The sequence below is a fragment of the Oryctolagus cuniculus genome, chromosome 6 (genome assembly GCF_964237555.1).
Source record: "Oryctolagus cuniculus chromosome 6, mOryCun1.1, whole genome shotgun sequence".
NCBI lineage: Eukaryota > Metazoa > Chordata > Mammalia > Lagomorpha > Leporidae > Oryctolagus > Oryctolagus cuniculus.
In genome coordinates this window covers 38,460,890-38,484,034 of record NC_091437.1, presented here as the reverse complement: position 1 = coordinate 38,484,034, position 23,145 = coordinate 38,460,890, and the positions used below count along the sequence as shown (strand labels likewise).

The 23,145-nt window shown below is 48.0% G+C and overlaps 1 protein-coding gene across 7 annotated transcripts in view; it reads right to left on the bottom strand.

The window, feature by feature from the left end:
• SLC36A1 (solute carrier family 36 member 1) overlaps positions 1 to 23,145 on the bottom strand; it is a 54,550-nt gene that overhangs the window by 18,153 nt on the left and 13,252 nt on the right. For 6 of the 7 annotated variants that reach the window (XM_008254845.4, XM_008254838.4, XM_051843256.2 and 3 more), the window contains 6 exon segments: positions 15,020 to 15,164; positions 8,231 to 8,321; positions 6,749 to 6,837; positions 6,173 to 6,268; positions 5,260 to 5,344; positions 4,334 to 4,552 (listed from right to left, as the gene is read on the bottom strand). In XM_008254845.4, coding sequence (XP_008253067.2) covers positions 4,334 to 4,552; positions 5,260 to 5,344; positions 6,173 to 6,268; positions 6,749 to 6,837; positions 8,231 to 8,321; positions 15,020 to 15,159 — 720 coding nt within the window. In that variant the 5' untranslated portion in view covers positions 15,160 to 15,164. 7 annotated transcript variants of the gene reach the window in all.

Below are 23,145 nucleotides of genomic sequence, written 5' to 3'. Positions count from 1 at the left end.
GCGCCGGCACACCGGGTTCTAGTCCCGGTTGGGGCGCCGGATTCTGTCCCGGTTGCCCCTCTTCCAGGCCAGCTCTCTGCTATGGCCAGGGAGTGCAGTGGAGGATGGCCCAGGTGCTTGGGCCCTGCACCCCATGGGAGACCAGGAAAAGCACCTGGCTCCTGGCTCCTGCCAGGATCAGCGCGGTGCGCCGGCTGCAGCGGCGGCCATTGGAGGGTGAACCAACGGCAAAGGAAGACCTTTCTCTCTCTGTCTCTCTCTCTCACTGTCCACTCTGCCTGTCAAAAAAAAAAAAAAAAAAGTAAAAATTGAGGTAATCAAGCAGAACCTAAAAAACTGCTTATGAGATAATGGAGAAAAAAAGTATCTTTACATTTATATAATCACTGTGATACAACTACATAAACACTTCACATAGATATAGCTAGAAGGGAAGGCAGTTGACTGTAAATTAGCCATTTCCTTCTTTTTCTTTCCCTTTTTAAATTTTGCCAATGAGTTTGAACACTTGAAAGATATTGTGGAGAGACAGATAGGAGTGTTGGGGGAAGATAGAAGATACCAAAAAAAAAATTATAAAAATAGGCAAATTAGAAACAAAGAAAGAAAAAACAAAGCAAGGAAATATCACTCTTAGAATTATATATATGAACTACACATGGAATCTGTTCTTTTTGTATTAATATATTAGCATGAGAACTGTGTTGTAGTAATTATGCATTTGCTGTGACTCTGAGATTTAATGTATTAATAAATGCCTTAAAAATAAATAAATAAATAAATAAATAAGTACTTACATGGAAAAAAAAACCAGCAAGACAGCTGTTAACCACAGGTATAACGTAAGGTTGTGCAAGCCAGGAAGGACAGTCACAGAACCCTACTTGTCCCACCACGGAACAACAGTCCCCGGGAACAGATTGCACTAAAGGAGGTGGTGGGGAGGGTAGCTCAGAAACAGCCGTCCTGTTAGAATTTGTCTTTTTTAAACCATGGGCATACATGGTTTAAAAAAAGTAAAAACTGATTTAAAAACAGTCTCATACAATGTGCTAATGCTTGCACGTGGTTTCTCCCCTGCAAAATTCCTGCTGAGATTTGAGTGCCGCTGTGGCTATACTGGGAGGTGAGGCAGATAAGAGGTGATTAGGTTATTAAGCGGGCTCAATGGTTTTCTGGTGGGACTGGGTTAGTCCTCCAAGGAATGAGTGTTCTCCCTCTTACACGACTGTATTACTACAAGAGGAAGTTGTAAGACAAGGCTGCCCCTCATGTCTGTCCCTCTGTTCTGCCTTGTTGGGAAGCAGCACGGGGGTCCTCACCAGAAGCCTAACAGGTGCTGGTGCTGTGCCCTTGGACTTCCCAGCCCGGAGAGCCATGAACCAAAATAAACCTATTTTCTTCATAAGTCTCCCAGTCTCAGGTATTCCTTGTAACAACAGAAAACAGGCTAAGATAGTTTTAAAATTGATTTTAACTATACAAGTATTTCAATACATACAGGGCATGCTCAAACAGTGTGACAGAACAGTAACAGGGAAACACACGGAGTTCCATTGTTAACCCCCATAACAGGCTTCTCTTTGAAAGATTTCAGAGCAACTATGCCATAGTCTCTCAAAAATTAAAAAAAAAAAGGAAAAATAAAAAATGCATTTTCTTTTTTTTCTGTGCCCCTGGCTAAGGAATTAGTTAGACTTCTTTATAAAAAGCATTTCCGTACCTGGAATGAAGACAGACTAATAAGTGTTTTGGAGAGTGAGACTGCCCTGTAATTATTCCTGAGTCACAAGTGTACCGCGAGTTCCTGGAAACAGGTGCTGCTGTCGGCTGGTGGATAACAATTGCCCAGGTCCATACGTTAGATCAGGCTGAGGTCTCACAAGGAGAATTTCACAATATGTGTAGGGACATGGTGGGAATGAGACCAAGATTGGTCCTGGCTTCTAACCTAACCAACCAAATGGAAAAAGCTTAATTTATATAGCAGATTAAGTTTGGAGCAGGCATTGTGGTATAGTGTTAAACCACTACTTGGGGTGCCTGCATCACCTATCAGAGCGGCTGGGGTACAGTCCCATCTCTACCTTACTTCAATTTCCTGCCAATGTGCCTGGGAGGCAGCAGACAGTAGTTCAAGAACTTGGGTTCCTGTCACCCACATAGGAAACCTGTATTGAGTTCCTGACTCCTGGCTTTCACTTGGTCCAGCCCTGACCATTGTGGCCATTTGGGGAGTGAACCAGTGAATGGAAGCGCTCTTTCATGCACTCTCTCTCTCTCTCTCTTTCCCTGCCTTTCAAATAAACAAGTCTTTAAAAAATTCAAAATTCGGCCGGTGCTGCGGCTCACTAGGCTAATCCTCCGCCTGCGGCGTTGGCACCCCAGGGTTCTAGTCCTGGTTGGGGTGCAATTCTGTCCCGGTTGCTCCTCTTCCAGTCCAGCTCTCTGCTGTGGCCCGGGAAGGCAGTGGAGGATGGCCCAAGTGCTTGGACCCTGCACCTGCGTGGGAGACCAGGAGGAAGCACCCGGCTCCTGGCTTCGGATTGGCGCAGCGCGCCGGCCATAGCAGCCATTTGGGGGGTGAACCAATGGAAGGAAGACCTTTCTTTCTGTCTCTCTCTCTATCTAACTCTGCCTGTAAAAAAAAAAATTAAAATTCAATGCAGCATGTGCGCATATCTATGGAAGGTAGTCTCATTCCCTTGACCTTTATGTCCACTGTAGTGCGTCCCAGGCACCCTTCGGAGCTCTAATGGCAAAGCAAAAGCATGCATTTATTGGCCCTTCCCGTTTGATGATGAAAATGCACCCACAGGCCTTTCTTGCAGATTCATAAAAAATGGGTCATGGAGAGCTGTTTGTGTTTTATAGCACAGCCCAGAGAAAAGGCATTATGTGCCACCCATCTGACATTTCACAGCAAGGAGACAGCAGGGAGTGGTTGTGGAGGACCACGCTCATCTACCGCCATGGGATCACTCCTTAGCTCAGGGAGTCCCTGCCCTTTATGAAGTCATAGCAGTAGGTAACTTGGTCATTGTGTGAAAATCAGGTAATGTTCCCCAGTCATACTGACTGAAACTAAAAAGATGGATACATCCATTGTCGGTCAGGGTGGGAAGGCAGATGCTCAAGTCCCACGGCAGGGAGTTCAAGGGAAACTGGTCAATCGCTTTTAGAAAAATCCAACTGTGCAATATATAAAAATGCAAAAGTGTATACTCTTCAGCAACTGCAGCTCTAGATAAGTATCTTAGAGAAGTACTGCATACATTCACACAAAGGAATATGTAAGAATATTCCCCGTCTTCATACTGAATCATAAGTGGCCTGATGGCCCACTGACTGGGGACTGGTTAAATAAACCACAACCTCTGAGTTCCTGTGACACTGTGTAGCAACCAGAAAGAATGAAGCAGAGCCAGGATGCCCACCTGTACAGCCCTCTAAGGCACTGTCAAGGCAAAAAAAAAATGGGCAGATGAACACATACATACTATTTTTGATTATATTTAAAAACTTAACACCAAAATTTTGTGTTATGTATTTCCCCACATATTAAATATGAGGCAGACCAATCACACAGAGTGGTCCCCTAGAAGGGAGACTTGATATGGAGATGTGGGTTTCAACAGGTGTTTGTGGCATCTGCATTTTGATGAATATATACTGATGAATTCTTTGGGGAATTAAAATATCGTAAGTTATGTTTTTCTTCACCTGCTTTTACTCTTTTCTGAAGTCTTGGCAAAGTGCATTGTGCTTGAAGGTGTACTTGCGCAGCCTGCTGGTCTACCCATCCACATTCAAATGCTCTCCCCTCCGCACGGCTCTCCACAGGGATTATGTGATAGGGGGATAGTTTATTCTTATAATAAGTGGAATTATAATTTTGACAATTAAGTATAAAATAGAGTTGTTAAGGTATTACTTTAATCCAAATGCAGGTTAGAACACATGATTTTTAACTTGATCTCAAGATTTTTCCCTATTTTCCAGTTGCATACAATGATCATGCATTAACAATGTAATCAGCAAAAAATCTGATTGAGTGACCTCACTGGAGGGGACCTGCCCGGATGCTGGGCAGGGTCCGGAGACATTTTTGCTTGTCGCAGCCACAGGAGTGGTTGCTCCTGGCACCTGATGTAAGGAGACCAGGGACACTAAACATCCCGCAGCACGCAGCACAGGCCCCACAAGCAAGGATGATGTCAGCAGCACACAGGATAAGAGCCTCTAATCTAATGTAACTATTTATGTTCTGCTTCCTTTTTTCTGTGTCTCACTGATTATTTAGTGGGAGCAGAGGGCAGCGCTGGGCTTGTACCTGAACAATGAACTGGTAGATCATGACCAGGCTGACCAGCATGGAGATGTTGGCCAGCAGGGAGAAGACGGACAGGACGCGCAGGTTCCGGATGAAAACCAGCAGCACCAGGAAGGGCAGGAAAGCGAGCATGTAGAGCCGCGAGTCCACGGTGGGCGTCAGGACCACCGTCTCATTGTTGTGGCAGTCGCTGGTGGTGCCGTTGGCTGCTTCTATCACCTGGAAGGAAGGCAAGGAAGGAGAAGGAAAAGCTTCCCTAGAGGCCCAGGCCTGGGAAACATGGGTGGCCCCAGAGCCTTCCTTGCGGATCTCCAGGAGTCTCTCACCAACCCAGTCTTCTGAGCCACACCCAAGACGGGAGGAGGAGCAGACAGCCTGAAGTTTCTCTAGGCCCTGTATCTTTGGACAAGAATCAGAAAAACACACTGCCACATGTTCAGTATTAAAACTTTAACTCGGGGGCCAATGCTGTGGCATAGCGCATAAAGGCACTGCCAGTGGCGCTGGCATCCCCTGTGGGCACCAGATCAAGTTCCTGCTGCTCCACTTCTGGTATAGCTCCCTGCTAATGCACCTGGGGAAGCAGTAGGAGATGGCCCAAGTGCCTGGGCTCCTGGATCCATGCCAGAGACCCGGAAGAAGCTCCTGACTCCAGGCTTCAGATCGTCCCTGTCCTGGCTGTTGTGACCACTTAGGGAGTGAACCAGCAAATGGAAGACCTCTCTGTCTCTCCCTCTGCCTCTGCTTCTCCCTTTCTGTAACTCTGCCTTTCACATACATAAGTAAATCTTTTTAAAAAAAAAAGTCTTTAATTCATTTGTTAACCAACACCTGCTTGGCAGGATCCCTAAATAGAAATTCTACTGCTATCTCACCATTCTCCCTCTTTCCCTCCCTCCCCCTCTCTCTTTCAGCCAGGACCCTACCTGTTTAAAGTTGTCGGCTAGAAACACAAAATAGACACAGCAGAAGCCCAGCTGAGTGACAATCAGGAAGAAGTCCACGATGTGCCTGGAGATGGGGAGGCAAAGAACACAAAGACCATTACGCTGGAACCCAGGCCTCCCAGAGGGCCAGTGTTTGCCACAGTGCCTCCCCCAAGTCATCACAGGGCCTTCCTGGCACGTGACAAGGATGAGCAGACCCCAGGAGCAGAGAACGGTGCCAGCGCCATATCTGAAAAACTGCCCTAAGGAAGAACTCTGCACACGCCCTACATCCTGGCAATCCCTCCTCCTACCCCACCTCAGCTCCACCTGGAACCCTTGCCTTCTCCTACCTGGCATGCAAGTCTCAGCTGGAACAGCCAGACAAGAGAACATTTATATGCCTCTCTGACTCTGAGTCCCAAGGGACTTCTCACCACACTCCCTTCCTCCTGGTGGATACCATTACTGACCTCTCATCTGCTGCACTGGCTTCCCTTCCCCAAGTCTTTCCCCTTACAGAGACTCCAAGCCCCTGAGGGCAAGGACCATGTCATTCACCCCAAGGCACTGCCCCTCCCTACCTAGAACTGTTCGGTGCCACTCAGAAAAGACTGCTTCAATACGTGTGTTGGACAAATAAGTGGATCAAACACAGTCATAAACGGTCAAATCCAGAACGGTCTGCAGAGATCCTTCGGGCCATGCACTACTGATGGAGACACTGAGGCCCAGAGAAGGGAGAGGTCATATAGCACAAGGCCGCGCAGCTGACCACCAGCAGAGCTAAGCTAGAACCGCCAATCTAAGCATCACTCTCTCCACGGCTTATGCTGTCTCCCACACCATACCTCCCTATCTGAAGGTCTCTACACCACAGGACACAGCCTAGAGAAAAGAGGAAACCAGGTACCTTCCCCAATGTGCGTGGTTCCGGAGCCAGGAGCTGGGGCTGGATTCTAGTCCATACATCACGGTATCCCCATAATCCACAAAGGGCTTGTTCAGTCTGGGAGAAGGGGAAGGAGACAGGAAGGGCAAACGTGTGGGTTGGACAGTGACAGCAGCAGGAGAAACGGAGCCACTGGGACTTGGCCAGTGGCCCCCACCCCAGCCCCAGCCCTGACTAGCCTGGAGGTACCAACCCTGCAACGAATGTTCTCAAGGATCAGGAGTGCTAAGTCGACAGGACAGTTACTTTCACTGTAATCCAGTTGGCTGGTAAAGGTGTTCCAGTGGGGTAAACGTTACCAAACACACAGGATCAGAATGTGGTCCCTGTCTGTTGGACATAAGTACATGTGACAGATGACAGCGAGCCCTAAGTGGGCATAGAAATAACCAGGGAAAAGCAAGGCTGTGATCATTAGCATCCATCTTTGGCTAGTAGAAGAATCAAGAGTGATCTGCCTGAAGTGCTCACTTGCAGGGCTGCTGACGGAACCCTGAAGGACAAGGGTCCCCCTGAGGCAGCTTGCAGGGTTCTCACCTGTGGCAAAAGTGGTGGGCACACTTCACCAGGATCCCCATGCAGTGCACGGCCACGATGCCCATCACCAGCAGGCTGAGGGGGCCCATCTGGGGACAGGCGAAGAGGGAGACAAGCAGGTGAGATTAGGAGGGAGCCCCACGGCAACCTGATTTGCAACGATTAACATGCTGGTGAGACACGTGCGCTCGAGAACTTCTGGCCCAGCCTGGGAGACATGATGGTGGAGATCAGCTCTGGGGGAAGGGAGCTGTCTGAACCCTAGCTCGCCTTCCGCCTTCTGAAGGGTTAATCTTGTGCAGAGTGAGGGCTCTGGATAAGTCTGTTCTAACACTGCTGTGAGTCAGCAGGAGAGATGCTCCAGTGACTCTGCAGAAAGGGGAGATGGGCGGAGGGCTGTGGGGATAAGGAGACGTCATCTTTACAGCAAAGTCACAGAGTTCCTGACTGCTGGCCCAGCCCAGGCTCTTGTGGGATTTGGGTAGGAAACTAGCGCTTGGGAGATCTCTCTCTCTCTCTCTCCCTCTTCGTCCCCCTCTCCCTCCCTCCCTCCCTCCCTTCCTTTCTCTCTCTCTCTCTCTCTCTCTCCCCTCTCCCTGTTACTCTGCTTTCTAAATAAAAATAAATTAATTAAAAACTAAAAAGGAAAAAGGAAGCTAAATACTCAGCTTAGGACAGTTCACCTGCCTCAGCCATTCTCCACTCTAACAGAAATCAGATTGGCTTTGGCCAGGCAACTGTGGGAGGTGAATCCTATGAAGAGGTACGATGCTCAGAGTTGGCCCCGCAGGGCTTGGCGGGGGTGATACTGTGCAGAAAAATGGACATGTCACTAACTCATTAGCTCCATCATTGGGAGAAACTGCCCAGGCCATTTTATATTATCTCCATCGAAAAGCAAGCCTCAGGAGGGAAGAAATCTGCTTAATTCACTGATATAGTCCAAGAGCCTAGGACAGTACCTAAGGCACAGAAGCCTCTCAATAAATATATATTTTTTTATTTGAAAGGCAAAGCTACAACAGAGAGGGAGAGACAGAGAGAGAGAGAGAGAGGAAGAGAGATCTATCCACTGGTTCGCTCTGCAAATGGCTGCAACAGACAGAGCTGGGCCAGGCCAAAGTCAAGAGACTGGAGCTTCCTCCAAGTCTCCCATGTGGGTGCAGGGGCCCAAGGACTTGGACCATCTACTGCTATTTCCCCAGGTATATCAGCAAGTAGCTGGATGGGAAGTGGAGTAGCTAGGACTTGAACTGGCACCCACATGGGATGCTGGCACTGCACATGGCAGCTTTACCCACTACACCACAATGCCAGCCCCAGTAAAGATCTTTAGATGAATATCTGAATTTTGCTTTTTCTCAGCTGAATAATAATAGCAGCTTCCTTGTTTAAATTATTTAAATGAAGAAAATTTAAAACACAAACAACTGTCTCTTAAAATGTGTCCTAATATTTCCGTCCCTCGAGAAGAACTCTTACCAAGATGCCAGCATTTTTCACAGCCAGAGGCAGCCCCAGGAGTCCTGTGCCAATGTTGCCTTTTAACAAGTGGATCAGGGTCTGGAACCATCTGAAGTGGGAAGAAAGAAGTCATGGAAATGTCAAGTTCGTTTATTAAGCACCGGGCACTGTACCAAGTGCCTACCTGCTTTATCTCATTTGATTTCCACAACAATCCAATGGGATTTGCCAGATGAGGACCCAAGGTGGTCATATGGCAAGGAAATGGCAGAGCCACAGTTCAAACCCAGGGGGTCTGAACGCAGGTCTCATTTACTCTGGTGCTAAGACCTCCCTTCCCTGGGGCAATCCCAAACACCTGCTCTCTCTCTCTTGGAGAGGGCGGTGGGACTTCCCCAGGCACTCTACCCTTTGCTATAGTATCTGGGCCCTGTTCTAACCCCTGAGATAATCCCTGTCAAGATGCCCAAAGCTGCAACAGAGGAGAGACACAGGACTGCGCAGCCAGACACTACTGTGAGAGAACAGGGGAAATAAACATTCAGTCCCAAATCCTACAACAGAGACTGCACTCAAAGTGAATGGAGTAAAAGACAGAACAGGCCAGGAGACCTTGGAGTATTGTATCAAAAAAGAAAAAGAAAAGAAAAGAAAAAAGGCCCATGCCCTAGAGCTCTAGGGTTGAAGAAGTCCTCTAAGATGGTCACTTGTTTATCTTTCTGCCTTGGGGACAGGGATTTCCCTATCTGTTAAGACTGTCGGAGATTAGCTACCAGGATTGCAAAGCTTTTATCCTTTCACTCAACAAGCACTACATCTCCTGCATGAAACACTGTGCTGCCATGGGGTGGGGGGTTGGAGGGTAAGTATGAATCAGATACAGACTTCTGGTTCTAGAAATTAATGTCCCAGGGAAATGAGGAAACGCATTAACAGCCACCTAAGGTGGTAAGAACTCTGGCTTCAGAAAACCAAGCACAAGGCAGGCAGGAGAGCCTGTGCAGAGTGGACACCTGAACCGAGCCCAGCACTCGGGAATGGGCCCCCGGGAGGAAGACACCCCAGGTGAAAGAAAGGGCCTGGTGACAAGAGAAGTACTTGGGTTAGTGGGGTGTGCCTGCACAGGGAGTTTCTCTGCAGTGAAAGAGAACACATCAAAGGGCTTGCAGCAGGAGTGGTATTGTCTTCAGCATTTGCTCTGCTAGGTTATGTCCAGGACAAGAAACAGGTCAAAGGCAAACCAGTGTGTCTCCAATCACTCAGGGTTTGGGCCTGGGCAGTATCTGGACATTCTTCTGCACAAAGAACCTAAATCCTTCAAAACTGGTAATTACACACATAATCTGCAACCCAAGAGAAACTGAAAGCCATCACTCTGTTACTCGGTGAGACCAGTAATCAGACCCCAGAGCACACTCTTCCTTGTACATTCAGGAAGCACAATCTCTTCATCTTCCTACCAACCTTCTTAGGAAAGAGCAAGCAAATGGTACTGAGTGACAAGGGACCTGCTCTCCAGGACTATCCTCGGGAAGAGGACTGTAGGTGTCCAGCAGTGACTCCTACATTCTCAGCAGCCAGTGGCTGGGAGATAATGGGCCTATTAAATTTCCATCTTGGCTACCTGTCTACCTGAGGCTTTCCCCAAATGCCTTTGGGCTGGGTTTCACAGAACACCAGGTCCCTCTAGCCCCAGCTCTGCCACTGCCTCCTTAGGGGCAATTCCCTTCCTGCCTCTGGGGTGTTGTCTCCTCTGCAAAGTGCGGGACCTGGACTAGGTCAAGGTGATCTCCACGGTCAACGTCAGCTGGGAAACACCAGAATTCTAGGCACCTGGCCCAAGTTCTTCCCAATAGAGGGCCCCATGCTGCGATTACCCAACCCCGAGTGAGCATCACAAAATCAACTCTGCGGTTTGCAAAGGCGTCACGTAAGTGTGCACTCTGCAGAGGGAAGAAAAGCCCATAAGTCCCCGCAGTCCAGCGTGGGCTCCCTCAGGAGTGCTGTTACACTTGCTGGTCTCAGGACTCCTTATGTGCTGATAAATTATTAAGGACCCCAAGTAGCTTTTGCTTATTTAGACTCTATCTGCTGGTATTTAGTATATTAAAAATTAAAACTGAAAATTTTAAAAAATATTTAAGTAACCATAAAGTCATTACATGTTAATAACAGATTTTTAAAATGAAAAATAACTACACTTTCCAAAAAAGAAAGTATGATGAGAATGGCACTTTTTTACTGTTATAAATCTCTTTAGTGTCTCACTTAACAGAAGACAGCTGGATTACCTGCTTCTACATTCAGTCTCTTGTTTTGGTTCAAGTATGTGCAGAAAATGTGTTCTCACAGACATGCAGTCGGAAAAGGCAGGAGCCCTTTATCTTACTGTAAGCACTATGAACGGACACTGAAAGCTGGAGAACAATAAAGCGCAGCTCACTGTTACACATGCTCTTCTGTGTCACTGCTATGATCTATTCAAAGTCATTTAAAAACACACTTATTTTATTTTATTTTAAAGTTAGTTTGACAGAGAGAGAGAGCTCTTCCATCTGCTGGTTCACTCCCCAAATGGCCACAGTGGTCAGGGCTAGGCCAGGCTGAAGCCAGGAGAGCCTGGAGCTTCTTCCAGGTCTCCTACATGGGTGCAGGGGCCCAAGCACTTGAGGTGTCTTCGGCTGCTTTCTCCCAGGTACATTTGCAGAGAGCTGAATGGAGGTGGAGCAACCAGGACTCAAATCGGCACCTGTATAGGATGCCAGCTCTGTGGATGGCAGCTTAACCCACTGTGCCACAGCACTAGCCTCTGATTCAAAGTCATTGTAACACTAGGATCCCCATCTTGAAAAGGAAGGAGTATTTTAATAGTGTCCTGGGATAAGTATGGTAATTTTTCATTGACATTACTCTAAAATGCCAACATGTGATTGTTTCTTAAAACTTAGCTGCAGCATGGGAGCTGAACTCTGATGCTGTTCTATCAGAATCCACTCGTGACCCTGCTCTTCAGATGGCTCTTCTACATGAACTCTCCTAGCATTACATTTTGGTTATCTGGAATATATTAGTTCCCTGAGTTATAAAGATGTTACAAACACTAGTACCTTTCATTATACAACATCCAAAAAAATCACATCCCATTCTATCACCACTGGTCTCATCAGAGAAGTCTTCAATAAAGAGAAGCTGTCAAGTTCACAGCAGAAGGTACAAGGTTTGGCTTTGCATATTTTCCAATATTCCTTGAAATCAACAAATACTGTTGGATGTTTTTCTTCAGATAATGGCTTAATTTCTTTCCTTTTCAAGAAAATATTTAGCCGGCGCCGTGGCTCAATAGGCTAATCCTCCACCTTGCGGCGCCGGCACACCGGGTTCTAGTCCCGGTTGGGGCGCCGGATTCTGTCCCGGTTGCCCCTCTTCCAGGCCAGCTCTCTGCTATGGCCAGGGAGTGCAGTGGAGGATGGCCCAGGTGCTTGGGCTCTACACCCCATGGGAGACCAGGAAAAGCACCTGGCTCCTGGCTCCTGCCAGGATCAGCGCGGTGCGCCGGCTGCAGCGGCGGCCATTGGAGGGTGAACCAACGGCAAAGGAAGACCTTTCTCTCTCTGTCTCTCTCTCTCACTGTCCACTCTGCCTGTCAAAAAAAAAAAAAAAAAAAAAAAAAGAAAATATTTGCCAAATACTCAGGTCTGAATAACCTACAGTTGTCTAGTTGTTCTTTCTAGTAAAAATAGTATCTTATGAACAAAAAAAAAAAAAAAAGAAAAAGAAAAAGAAGATGCTAGTTCAGCTGAGAACTCAAATAATGGCTCGAGGTCATCATCTTTGGTATACAGAAGTGTTGTCACACGGAACATTAAAAGACCTGTACAAATGGTCATGATTTAACGAAATGAGTAATTTGTGCCATGAAGGACACTCTTGCGTGAAACACTTTTCTCTTTTGTGTGTACATGATCATGAAAAGCACAAGCATGGTTAGTATAACTTGGAGCCACTTCCTCAGTTCACGTAGTGCCTGCAGCTGTACCCACCACTGCATCTGCACCATCAGCGCCAATGTCAACAGAGTGAAAGACAAACAGTATCTTAGTGTTATTGTGAAGAGACGTCTGTTCTCTGAGGCTCCTTGAAATGGTCTTGGGAACCCCCAGAAGGTTTGCAGACCACACTTGGCAAATGGCTGTTCCAGATCATCCAGAGAAGCCGAGTTTCTGCCAGCTGGCTTCTCAGCCTGCCAAGCTGGGGAAGACTCTCACAATAGCTGGTCTTCCATAACTCAGAAGGGCACCAGGAAGAAAACTGGCCCAGCTCTGTACACTGAGACTATTGTCTGAACAGTCAACAGCTCGCTGACACCAAATATTAGGACATCACTTCATTGAACCATCACAGAAATGTCTGGGGTTTCCATCTGCAACCCCCAATTTGAGGTCTTAGAAAGCCCTTGAATTCCAGAAGAGCTGGGTGTGCAGTAGGCTGAGAAGTACTTCCAGGTACTCTGTTTCTCGGCAAACTATACCACAGGGTAAGGCAAGGTACAAATAGAAAAGAAACCCAAAACAAAATCTTGCCCTGACACTTCCTACATAGTAGATATCCATTTGGATTAGCGAGGTTCCCAAATCAACCTGTACTTTAAGCATATGTGGCATATTATGTACACAAATGCTAGTGTGGCTCCTGCGTCCCATGCTGTCATGTACTCAACCAATCCTCCAAGTTCTAGAGCAGTATTTTCCCTTGTACCCCCCACGATGGTACTGCGATGCCTGTTGTCACCTACAGATAGGCTTTCCTGATCACCTATACCTTGTAACAACAGTATCAGGGCAGGATAGGCACCTCAGAACAAAGACTACCCTGGAAAACCCAAGGAAAGTAACTTTTGATTTGTTCAATTTATAACAAACAAGGGAAATCAATTATGGATTGAGAATTAATTACAACTCAATGAGATAAAAAGATATTCAGAATAGTTAACAGGCATGAATCAGCTTCCATGTGTCCAAAAGCTATGAGCTATCAGTACTCTGAAATTGCTAGGTGGGTAGTTTCGAGCTTTAGGAAGGTCTCTAAAAGTGAAAATCCAGGGGTGGGCATTTGGTTACTGGTTAAGATGCTCCTTGGGAGGTCTGTAGCTCATATTGCAGTGCCTGGTTTGAGTTCTGGCTCCTCTGTAGCTGATCCAGCTCCCTGCTAATGCAAACCCTGGGAGGCAGCAGACGATTACTCAAGTACTTGGGTCCCTGCCACCCACATGGGAGATCCAGATATGTTTCCAGCTTCTTGGTTTCTGCCTGGCCCAGCCCCTGCTGTTGTAGGCATATGGAGATTAAATAGTGGGTAGAAGATCGATATCTCTCTCTCTCCCCTCTCCTTCCCCTACTCCATCCCTCCCTCCGTCCCATTCAAATAAAGTGAAAATAAACAACATTTTAAAAAACAAAAACCAGACCCTATATGGCAACTATTGCACAGCAATTTGGATGCCTGAGAACAAAAGGAGCAAAAACTGGAAGGGAAACTACAGAGAGGGAAGGTTGGAAGAAGTATTTCACAATGATGAGCGGGACCCCCTCCCCCCCAAGGGAAGCTGTCACGTGGCATTGACAGTGTGGAGCTGCTTCTGCCTGGGGGACGCTGATGGGGTAGATAAGCTTAGAGCAGAGAGAGGAAGGGTGGTCCTCACTGCTGCCAGCTGTGTTCTCAGTTATCTTGTCCGTCAGCTACAACAGCAAGCACACGGAGAATCTGTAGCAGCATGCTATGGGAGAACTAAGCTTCAAAGCTGGAATCCTGGTGAGCAGACATCAGCTGGGGGTGGCGAGGGGCCCGCCATGTGGACAAACCACATGCTCTAGATCTGCGCAGTCCACAGGAGAAAACGCAGATGGAGCTTCCCCAGTGGTACTGCCATGGGAAGCTTCCCTGGTCCCCTGGGCAGTCACACAGTGGGGGACGTGACTCTAGGACCGCTCAGTTATCCACACTCAGCCCACAAGGAAGGACAGAGAAGGTGCTAGCTAAGCTTGAGGAAGAAACAGAAGTCTTGCAAAAGACAGGATGCTGGGATGATGAGAACTGTCAGAGGCCTGCTGAGCTTGGTGGGTAGCTGGGAAACAACCTACCTTCGTACTTTCTAATTCCAGTGGTCAGCACCACCCGACCAGGATGGTGTCACTGTGCGTTCCTCGCATTTTTCTTATATTGGGGGTAAAGGAGGCCCAAACTCGGCCCAGGAGAGTCCTGGGTTTCCACAGGCAACACTCAGCTCCTCCACAGGAAACCCAAAGTGAATCTCCTCTCCTCTACGAGGCCCTGAGATTGTTAAGTGCACAGAGTGGCCCTCCCTCTTCCCGCCTCTTCGGCCAAATGAGCTGGCTACTTGGTGACCAACCAGAGCAGAAGTCTGGGGGGAACTTTGCCCAACTGGGCCTAGATGACACCTGGCTCTAATTCATACAACGTCCTCTCTAGAAGCTCTTACTCAGCGCCAGCCTTCTGGGAGCAACACAACAGAGACAGCATCGGACACAGACTGGAGAGTGACAGGCAAGGAGGGCCAGTCTCAGAACCGTCACGGCCCGATCTCCTTATCTAGCTTACTTTTATATTAGATATATCTGTAGTATATATATTTTTATATATACTATACATAGTATATATTATATATACTTCTATATATCTCACTTTCCACCGTAAAGAGGGGATTGGTAAAATGGGGGAGGGGAACATGACCAACAGAGTCCTGGGAACCTGCACCCCACCCAGGAAGGGGACAAGAGAACAGCTACTTACGTTGTGCTGTTGCCTTCCCCGAAACGCTGGTAGGAACCCGAGGAGAAGCTATTCAGGCCCTCCGACGGGCTCTCCTCGGGGCTCACGTCCGTGGAGCTGTAGTCGTGGTAGTCTTCGTTCCTGAGTCTCTGCGTGGACATGGTAGCTGGGGGGACAGAGCCACCATTATTAAGACTTCCGGCAGCTGGGGCCTTTAGCTCCAAGTCTAGGGTGGGCTCTGGGACAACAGGAGTCATGGTCCCCAGTGCTCACAGTGACAGCTGCACCAGAGTGCCTGGTGCCAGGAGAAATGGAAAAGGTGCAAAGTGCACAGGGGCTGGCCGAGCCTGCCCGGCTCCTGTTTCCCAACCTTCTCCGTGGGAGCCTCACTCATACAGTTTTTAATGTGTCGCAGCGCACCTGAACAAAACAGAGGCGAGGCGCTGCCTGGGAGGGGTGGGGGTGACGCAGAAAAGTGCTTCCAGGAAGCTTCCCCGTTCCTTAGGGCAGAGTTAGCTACTCCTTCCTGGGAGAACATTTCTTAACCCTCAAACAATAGTGAAATTATCCCTTCTCCAAGAACAAGCCCTCAGAGCATGGCAGCTCGGCACTTCTCGTGTGTCCTCTTTGTCCTGGCCTGCGTCAAAGAACCTTGTTGTCCTCAAAAACTCCCCTCTTAAAGAATCCAGTTCTGCTCACATGCCCACCGGGTCCCGGAGCCACAAATGCCATCCTCGTCCTCGTCCTCTCTGCCATGACCTCAGACCCAGCCTATACTCCTCAGAGAAACTCTCCTCTCACCCTGGGACTCTTTTCTTGCCACTGAGCTGAGAAACAGCGCAAACGCCGCTCAGAGGAAGATGGGGAGCATGTGTGGTGCTCAGCCCTGGGCTTTGATTTAATGTCTCTTCTCTACAACCCCTTATGGGGCTCAGAAAACAATATCCCAGGGGGCTGGCGCTGTGGCGCAGCAAGTTAAAGCGCTGGCATCCCACATGGGCGCTGGTTCTAGTCCTGGCTGCTCCTCTTCCAATCTAGTTCTCTGCTATGGCCTGGGAAAGCAGTGGAAGATGGTCCAAGTCTTTGGGCCTCTGAACCCATATGGGAGACCTGGAAGAAGCTCCTGGCTCCTGGTTTCGGTTAAGTGCAGCTCCGGCCATTGCAGCTCTCTGGGGAGTGAACCAGCGGATGGAAGACCTCTCTCTCTGTCTCTATCTCTCTCTGTAACTCTGTCTTTCAAATAAATAAAATAAATCTTTTTTTTTTTTTTTTAAAGAAAATACCCCCAAAGAATGGCACCTTGCCATCCTTTGAACTAAAGGAGACCAGAAGGCCTCAGAAGCATGGCTTCTCTCTGACCTGCTCCTGTCCACCTGTCCCTGATCCCTCCTTCTCCCCTACAGTGAGGCACAGACAGGTCCTGGATGCCAGAGCCCCTGCCCCCCTGAGCCAGCCATAAAACACAGACCAGTGACTCTCCCTTTTGCTTCAAAGACCCTCATTCCAGAGGGCGCCTGCCTTCCGTGTGGGAGGAAGGAAAGCTGCAGAGAGAGAGGCCAAGGAGAATCTGGAAAGACCAGCTTTGCTGGGCTTCCCCTCCTGGGTCCGTTAGCACGCGATCGATCGCCCCCTCCGCCCCACCGCGTTTCCACACGGCTGGCCCTGCTTCACCAAACCTAACCGAAGAGGAGACGGTTTTCCCTGATTCTCCGAGTCTGCATTTCTGAAGGCTCGGCATCACACAAAACTTTGAATAAACAAATCTATCATGCCTAGTTTCTTTTTTTTATTTAATAAATGTGAATTTACAAAGTGCAACTTTTGTATTGTTGTGGCTTCCCCTCCCAACCTCCCTCTCTCCTGCAGCCCTCCCCTCTCCCACTCCCTCTCCCATCCCGCCCTTCATCGAGTTTCATTTTCAATTACCTTCGTATACAGATCAACTTAGTATATACTAAGCAAGGATTTCAACAGGCTGCCCTCACACAACCGCACAAGGTTTAGGGTATTGTTCGACTAGTAGTGTTGTTTTTAAGTTTCATAGTAGAACACATTAAGGACAGAGATCCTACGTGGGGAGCCTGTACTCAGTGACTCCCGTTGTTGATTTAACAATTGGCACTCTTATTTATGACGTCAGCAATCACCCGAGACTCTTGCCATGAGCAGTCTAGGCTATGGAAGCCTCTTGAGTTCACCAACTCTGAACTTATTTAGTCAAGACCGTATCACAGTGGAGGTTCCTTCCTCCCTTCAGAGAAAGGCGCCTCCCTCCTTGATGGCCTGTGCCTTCTGCTGGGGTCTTGTTCACCAGGATCTTTCATGTATGTTGCTTTTGCCACCGTGTCATGGCTTTCCATGCCTGTGAGACTCCCATGATGCCTAGTTTCTTGTTAGCCTGTCTCCTGCTACAGAGACAACACAAGTGAGCCTCCTGACCGGTGAGGGGAGGCTCGCGCCTTTCCCTCCCACTCCGTCTTCCTTTTTCTTTTTCAAAGGCGAGGAAGAAGGAACCCTTCCTGTCCCGTGCTGGGGAAGGATGCTGACGGTGGTCCCCTGGGTGGACTCTCTCAGGAGTGCTACTGCAGAGGAGAGAAGAACAGGGGCTTCTCTAAGACACACAGTAAGGACACGTCTGTGAGTCATGTGGACCCCCAGAATCTCAAAGACTGGCACTCAGAGAACCGTCAGAGATCACTCCGGTCCCCCTATTTATAGACAGAGAATCAACTCCCAAAAGAGAAAGGGACCTGCCCTGCCACAGCCAGGTAGGAGCAAAGCAGAACACACATCTCCTGGGCTCTGGCTGAACCCAGAAACACCTATTGCACACAGTGCCAGCCACCGGGAGGGAATATCACAGAGAGCAGGAGCCAGCTTCTGTCCTTCAAGGATCTGCAATCAAATGAGGCCGTAGTGGGGAGGAGGAGGGAAGGGCAGGGGCACCTTAACAGAATTGCAAATAAAAATCCTTCTGACATTCACAGATTGGCACAATTGCCTGTCTGTAAGGGTCTGCGTACCACCCCACATCGAGTCTATCACAGATATCCGCTGAGGGAAGAGAGGGGATGAGCCCTCCCACTGCCATCCCAACACCCTCTGCCAGAGGACACTTCAGAGCCGAGGGCTTCCCAGAGTTCCAGGCCTCAGGACGCTTTTGGAAACCAGCCCCACTAGGCACCAGAATGATCTAGGGGAAATCTCCTGGCCTCCAGCCACCTGTGATGTGGGGAGGACCCCCAGCAGTCCCACAAGGAGACTGCCTGGCAGAATGCCAGCGAAGGGCCAGGAAATCCCAGGAGGATCCTGCCCAGTGTCACTGCCACAGCCACGAATCTCAGAACCTGAGGGTGCTGCATCTACTGTGTGCTGAGGAGGTCAAGGGTACCCTCTGGCTCCAGGGCAACTCAACTCCCAGAGGGCCGGGGGAACCAGGAAGCATCTTCACATAGGCAGCACCTCCTGCTGCATAGGCAACGCTAATCTGTCCGTGCGCATGTCAGGAGGCCTGGGTTCTAGGCCTGCCTCTATCACCACTCTGTTTTGTATAACTTCAAACAGTTTTCTTTGTCTATAATCTCAGTTTTCAAACACAAAAAAGGGGCAGGAGAATGGTTTCAAAAACCTGCCAGCTCCCCCTAGTTATACTCTTCCAGGAATCAATGAATACAATCATTTATACAAACAAGAGCTAAGGAACAGAACCTGACTAAGGAATACTGCACATTTCTGAGCATGGAGGGACAGAACACCGGAGCTGGTCAATCTCCCAATCTCCCACCCATCAACCAAGAACCCACTCTGCTGTTTACTTGGTTCAGGTGTTCAATTTATTTCAAACCCTGTAAAGCAGCAGAATGTTGCTTGAAAACAAAATGGCCAAAAAGAAACTAAAATCCATAGATCTAAAGCTCAATAAACTGTTGCAGGATGTGGGAGATGTGGCTTGGTAACTGCATGCATATCAGCTAATGTGTTGGCTGATGATAAGCCCAACAGAAGTCAATGATATAATAACAGATGAGCCAAATGAGTGAACACAACTCTAGGATGCATTAGGACAGGAGTCAGTGCCGGGCAGATGACAGCACCATCCGGTTTGCCACACGTGGCATTCTGCTCCGAGCAGCATACGATCGAGGGACTAGCAAGTAGTATATCCAGGGGTCAGGGCCCAACCCAAGAGAGGAGTGGACACCAAAAGATGTCCTGTTTTCAGCTCTGCACTACATGAGGAACAGCTGGAAGGTACTGAGAAGGTTCAACCCAGCAATCTAGGAGGTACAAAAACTGTCCTTAAAACCATCTTGCTGGAGTCGGCGCTGTGGCACAGCGGGTTAACACCCTGGCCTGAAGCACCGGCATCCCATATGGGCGCCAGTTCTAGTCCCGGTTGCTCCTCTTCCAATGCAGCTCTCTGCTATGGCCTGGGACAGCAGTGGAAGATGGCCCAAGTCCTTGGGCCCCTGCACCTGCGTGGGAGACCCGGAAGAAGCTCCTGGCTCCTAGCTTCAGATTGGTGCAGCTCCGGCCATTGTGGTCAACTGGGGAGAGAACCAGCAGATGGAAGACCTCTCTCTCTGCCCCCCTCTCTCTCTCTCTCTCTCTCTGCCTCTCCTCTCTCTGTGTAATTCAGACTTTCAAATAAATAAAATAAATCTTAAAAAAAAACCCACAAACCATCTTGTAGGTGAGGCTTGTTTTTGGGGCCTCAAAGATCAGGCAGAGCTTGGATCAAGAGGTGGAAAGTCAAAGGAAGCAGATCTTTGGCAAGGGCTAAGAAAGAACCTTCTATTAAAGACTTTTCAGGCAGGTGTCTCAACCAAACGCATGCACTTCTGCAGGGGGCTCAGTGGAGTCCTGCATTTGTTTTAAGAGCAAATCATGAAGAAGTCCTACACTGTCACTTTCCTCCTCCCGTGCCACATTCCAACCTGAGTCCTTGTGCACATCCAAACAGATCAGCTCACTCTGGGAGTAAGCGTGTGCCCCATCCCTGGAAAAGTCCAAGTCAGAGCAGCTACATTAGGATTCAAGCTTGGTACAGGGTGGGCCATCCTCGATGGCTCCTATGGGCAACCAAGACTTCCCTGACATGCTTGCTAGCTGGCCCTACCAGGTGCCGGCCTCCATGGTCACCCTGCCCTGGGCTCCCTTTGCTCAAAGTCTGCTGTTGCAACTGCCAGTCCCTGCCCCGTGGGTGGCTTTAATAGAGCCCATTAACTGTGAAATGAGGGCTGTGTTTTATGAAACTTGAAGACAAGCTTGTCCTTCAGGTTCCTGAGGACAATGAACAGAGTTTATGTATTATATATGGTCCATGTACACAAAGCAAAATCTCTGTAAGGTATTTAGACCCAAAAGAATGAACCACCAAATAAGAAAAAGTTCAAATGTGCAGTGGGTAAAAAAGCTTCAATTTTTACATTCAAACAAAATTGGATTGAAATGTCGATCTTTTGTAGGACCTTGATAGGTTCTCCTGTTTTCCCTCATGTAAATTATGCTGTTGTTGCATCAATAGACAGGACTTGCCCTGTAATCTACAAACTGTGCCCTGTTTTCAGCTTGGCACTGAAAACCAACAGTTGCCATCACTTTGTGCAATGGATGCAGTAGGAAAAAATGTGCTTGTGGATTGAATTTTATTTATTTTAAAATTTTCTGAAGGCATGTAATTTTCCTTTTCTTTATTTTAGAAGTAGAAAAACAGAGCTCCCCATCCACTGGTTGACTCCCAAAATGCCTGCAACGGCCAACATCAGAAGCCAGAGACCCAATTCAGGTGTCCCACGTGGTGGCAGGCAATGATGACTCATTGAGTCATCACCATTGCCTCCTAGGGTCCACATTAGCTGGAAGCTGAATACGGAGTGGAGTGGGCTGTTGAACCAGGCATTTCAATATGGGACATGTGGGTGTTTTAATCAGAGTCTTTTTTTTTTTTTAATTTATTTGAAAGGCAAAGCAGTAAAAAAAGAGAGACACAGGAGCAAAGAATGACCGAAATATCTTCCATCTGCTGGTTCACTTCCCAAATGCCTGCAAAGGCCAGGGCTGGGCCACGCCAAAGCCAGCAGCCAGGAACTCCATCTGGGTGGCAGAGACTGGAGCACCTGAGCCATCATCCGCCTCCTCCCGGGGTGCACACCAGCAGCAAGGTGGATCGAAGCAGGGGAGAGATTCCATGCCAGGCACCCCGACTCAGATGCAGGTCTCTCAAGCATTGGCCTGATCCACTGTGCCACAGAGCTCGCCCCCGAACAGGAGTCTCAACCATTAGGGCAAAACTCCACCCCAAGACGTGGCAATTTTTAGGGATAATTCTGTACTGATATTCTTTTTAACGCAAAGCCAGGAATTCTTGTTGTAAGTTTAAAAATGAATATTTTCATTTTAACAAAGTATAGTATTTCAGGGTTCAGGAGAACAAAACTTAGCTGCCAAAAAATCCTGCCTTCCTATCCCATTCCTGTTTATTGTTTTGGAATAGAACTGAGAGAATTTCTTTTGATAATTTCTAAGTACATTTTCCCTTCAAAAATCCCACAAATCCAATTTCAAATTTTTAGTGTCTAGGTATGTTCAAAATAAAAAGAATTCAGGCTTAATACACTAAAATCTTCCAAACCTGTACCATTCAATAGATTCATTTGGACAATTCAGTGAACAGCCACTAGTGCCTACTGAGCACCAGAAACAGAGTTGATTAAAACTGAAATGTGCACACACTGGATTTTAGTGACTTGACCCCAAAAATTGTGAAATATTTTGTGACTTAGCAATTTTTATATTGATATCTGTTATAATGATAATATCTTGGCTATAATGGGCTAGATACTGGTAAAACACATTAAAAAGAAAAAGAAGAAGCAAGTGCTATGGCATAGTGGGTAAAAGACGCCATCTGCAGTACTGGCATCCCATATGGGCACTGGTTCTAGTCTCAGCTACCCCACTTCTGATCCAGCTCTCTGCTATGGCCTGGGAAAGCAGTGGAAGATGGCCCCCTGCACCCACATGGGAGACCCGGAAGAAGCTCCTGGCTGCTGGCTCCGGATCGACCCAGCTCCAGCTGTTGCAGCCATTTGGGGAGTGAACCAGCAGATGGAAGACTTCCCCCCACCCTGCCATTGTACTCCTCCTTTCAAAGAAATAAATAAATCTTTTTTTTTAAAGGCCTTCCCGAAAGAAAGAAAGAAAGAAAGAAAGAGAGAGAGAGAGAGAGAGAAAGAGAGAAAGAGAGAAAGAGAGAAAGAGAGAAGGGAGGGAGGGAGGAGCAAACAGATTTCTCAGCCCCGTCTGATTCTACCTGAGCTTATGGTGCTCCAGATTACAGCTTGATTTATACAAAGCACTACAAAACAAAACAAAACAAAACAAAATTAAAAAACCAAGACAGTGTTATGGTGGGTAAACCCCAGGCCTCACCTCCTACCAGAGTCCATGCATTCATGGTATTTGCAAGGTAAAAATGTTGTTCATTATTCTGAAATAATTACGTTGGGTTGGACTTTGAAACCCAGAGCAGCAGCAAATTTGCTAAACACATTTTCTCTTCTCTGTTGCTGTAATTCTGAGGTCACAAAGGACACAGACGGGAGTGCTACATACAGCGTGTGAAGAAGGAAGTGAGAACATATGGCTTCTCCATCGTTTGCTTTTAAAACAACATCAGAGGGCAGCGTTGTGGCACAGCAGGTTAAGCCACTGCTTGCAACACCCACATCCCCTACGGGAGCACCAGTTCCATTCCCAGCTCATCTGCTTCTGATCCAACGTCCTGATAATGCCCTCCCCCCCAGAAACCAGCAGAAGATGGGCTAAGTACTTGGACCCCTGTCACCCACATGGGAGACCTCAATCGAGTTCCCAGCTCCTGACTTCAGCCTTGCCCCAATCCTGGCCGTTGAGGTCATCTGGGAAATGAGCCAGAGGACAGATAATCAATCAATCAATCAATCAATCTCTCTCTCTCTCTCTCCCTTTCAAATAAATACATAAATGTTCTTTTAAAAATATAAATAAATAAAACATCATCCAGTGGACTCCTCCTAGCCGCCCGCAGAATGGAGATCCTGCTAGGGAGTCAGGGCAGCTGCAGGCTGCAGCAGGCTCTGCTCAGAGCAGCTGCTGAACAGGCG